Consider the following 2,853-nt stretch of genomic DNA (forward strand, 5'->3'; position numbering starts at 1 on the left):
GTATTTTTTTAGTATCGCCTGTTATTTAGCATTATTACTGTTTTTATTTTATCAGGATCTACCGCTTAGTTTAAAAGTTATTACGATTTCTTTACAATAAGTAATTGGAAGAAAAAAAATTCTATAAAAAATTAAAAAAAAATCTCAAAAATTTTTTGACCTCTTTTTTGTCGATAAAAACAGGTCTAGTTTCATCTATTTTCATATGTACACTTTAACGTGACTCACACTGTATAAGGACATTGGACACCGGCCGGCCTTTACACAGATGACACAGAGCACTTATTCGGCTGGATATAACGTAATATCTTGACGTCTATTTAAATTTTGCTTTACGGAAAAAATAAAAATAATGTCAATCAACTTGTCATTGTTGTTGGTTGGCTTTTTTTGAGTCTGCGAGATTTTTGCGAAAAAGCATTAGAATTTGTAGAATAAATAAAGAAATAAAAAGGCTGAAAAAATGGTAGTGAGGCAGTACAATGAGGAACTTAAATATTTGGAGAAAATCAATCCATATTGCTGGAAAATTAAGAAGGGTTTCCAACCTAACATGAATGTTGAAGGAGTATTTTATGTGAATAATACTCTTGAAAAACTGATGTTAGATGAACTGCGAAACTCTTGCAGACCTGGCATGACCGGAGGATTCCTGCCGGGTGTGAAACAGATAGCTAATGTAGCCGCACTGCCAGGTATCGTCGGCCGGTCTGTCGGCTTGCCAGATGTTCATTCAGGTTATGGATTTGCTATTGGTAAGTAGGTAGAGTATATTGATATTCTTCTTCTAGTGTTGGTGGGCTACTGGGCAAACAACTGAAGTCACATCTTCATGAATAGTTTTCAGTGAGAGTTTAACTTAAACAGTTTAACCCTTCAATAAAGATCTATCGCATAGTATTTATAGTGAAGTCTGTTAAAAACCTCGTAAACCACACATTCAAGTTTCTAATATTGTTATTTTCAGGTAATATGGCTGCTTTCGATATGTCCGATCCTACATCAATTGTTTCACCTGGAGGAGTAGGTTTTGACATTAACTGTGGTGTCAGACTTTTAAGAACCAATTTACACGAAAAAGATGTTCAGCCTATTAAGGTAGGTGTCAGTTTTTCTTGAAAATAATAAATCTAAATGTTTTAGTACTTTGTGAAGTTATCTATCAATTTATGTGAAAATATGATGCAACAGCATTAGCAGTAATTATTTGGTACAACTGTATAACATTTTATAATTAAGCTTTGCATCTTTAAATATTCTAATAATAATGGAACTAATATATTAATTACGCTGTTATTTGTCTCTTTAGGAGCAACTAGCCCAGAGCCTGTTTGATCACATACCTGTAGGAGTTGGCTCCAAAGGAATTATTCCCATGAATGCTCGTGATATGGAAGAAGCTTTGGAGATGGGTATGGATTGGTCTCTCCGAGAGGGATATGTGTGGGCTGAAGATAAAGAGCATTGTGAAGAGTATGGGCGCATGTTGAATGCTGACCCTTCTAAAGTTAGTCTCCGAGCCAAGAAGAGAGGCTTGCCACAGCTCGGTACATTGGGGGCTGGAAACCACTATGCTGAAATACAAGTTGTAGATGAAATCTATGACAAATATGCAGCTGGAAAAATGGGCTTGGAGAGAGTTGGACAAGTGTGTGTCATGATCCATTCTGGCAGTAGAGGATTTGGCCATCAGGTTGCTACTGATGCTCTTGTACAAATGGAGAAGGCTATGAAGAGGGATAAAATTGAGACAAATGATAGGCAGCTAGCTTGTGCAAGAATCAATTCTGTTGAAGGTCAGGATTATTTGAAGGCTATGGCAGCTGCTGCCAATTTTGCATGGGTAAACCGTAGTTCCATGACATTCTTGACTCGTCAAGCATTTGCTAAACAATTTAAAATGGCACCTGATGATCTTGACATGCATTTGATCTATGATGTCTCTCATAATGTTGCTAAGGTTGAAGAACACATTGTGGATGGAAGACCTAAAACATTATTGGTACATAGAAAGGTAAATAATATACATTAATTGGAAGACTTTTAGTTAAACATCTTTGCAATTTTATTTAATTCTATGCTTTTGTTTTAGGGTTCAACCAGAGCATTCCCTCCCAATCACCCATTGATTCCTGTTGACTACCAGCTGACTGGTCAGCCTGTGCTTATTGGAGGCACTATGGGCACCTGCAGTTATGTTCTCACTGGAACTCATCAGGGCATGACTGAAACTTTCGGATCAACTTGCCATGGAGCGGTTAGTATTCAAACAAAGACTTATAATGTATACTACTAGACAAACAGTTTAGAGCTTGTTAACAAAATGTGCATGTGAATAATGTATATCACATAAATCTCAGTGTTATGGTTATCTAATTTAGTTTATTAAGACTACATTGAATTAGGTAGTACTTTGTGTAAGTACAAAAGTAACAGTGGTGAAAATTTTATTTTTATCAATTGTTTCAGGGCCGTGCGTTATCTCGGGCCAAGTCTAGACGCAACTTGGATTATAAAGAAGTCCTAAATAAACTGGAAACTCTAGGCATCTCTATTCGAGTAGCCTCGCCAAAATTAGTGATGGAAGAAGCCCCAGAATCTTACAAGAATGTAACTGATGTGGTGAACACATGTCATGCTGCTGGCATCAGTAAGAAGACTATTAAATTAAGACCTATTGCTGTAATTAAGGGATAATAGATATTTTTTTAACATCATGTAAGAACTGATTTTTTTGTATTTTATTTAACCAACTTACTGAATAAATAATATTTATAAGTTTATGGTATTCATCATTGGGTTTTTTTCTCCTTATAATAGAAACACGATAATAGAGTGCAACAAAACAAGTGA

The 2,853-nt window shown here is 35.8% G+C and overlaps 1 protein-coding gene across 1 annotated transcript; it reads left to right on the plus strand.

Annotated features, from left to right (window-relative positions):
- Positions 1–339: 339 nt before the first annotated feature.
- Positions 340–2,781, plus strand: LOC135071843 (RNA-splicing ligase RtcB homolog). Its single transcript, XM_063965675.1, has 5 exons — positions 340–755; positions 968–1,098; positions 1,310–2,014; positions 2,093–2,257; positions 2,470–2,781. Exons 1-5 carry the CDS (start codon positions 464–466, stop codon positions 2,695–2,697), a joined length of 1,521 nt encoding a protein of 506 aa, XP_063821745.1. The 5' UTR covers positions 340–463; the 3' UTR covers positions 2,698–2,781.
- Positions 2,782–2,853: the final 72 nt, after the last annotated feature.

This window comes from Ostrinia nubilalis, chromosome 5 (genome assembly GCF_963855985.1).
Source record: "Ostrinia nubilalis chromosome 5, ilOstNubi1.1, whole genome shotgun sequence".
Lineage (NCBI taxonomy): Eukaryota > Metazoa > Arthropoda > Insecta > Lepidoptera > Crambidae > Ostrinia > Ostrinia nubilalis.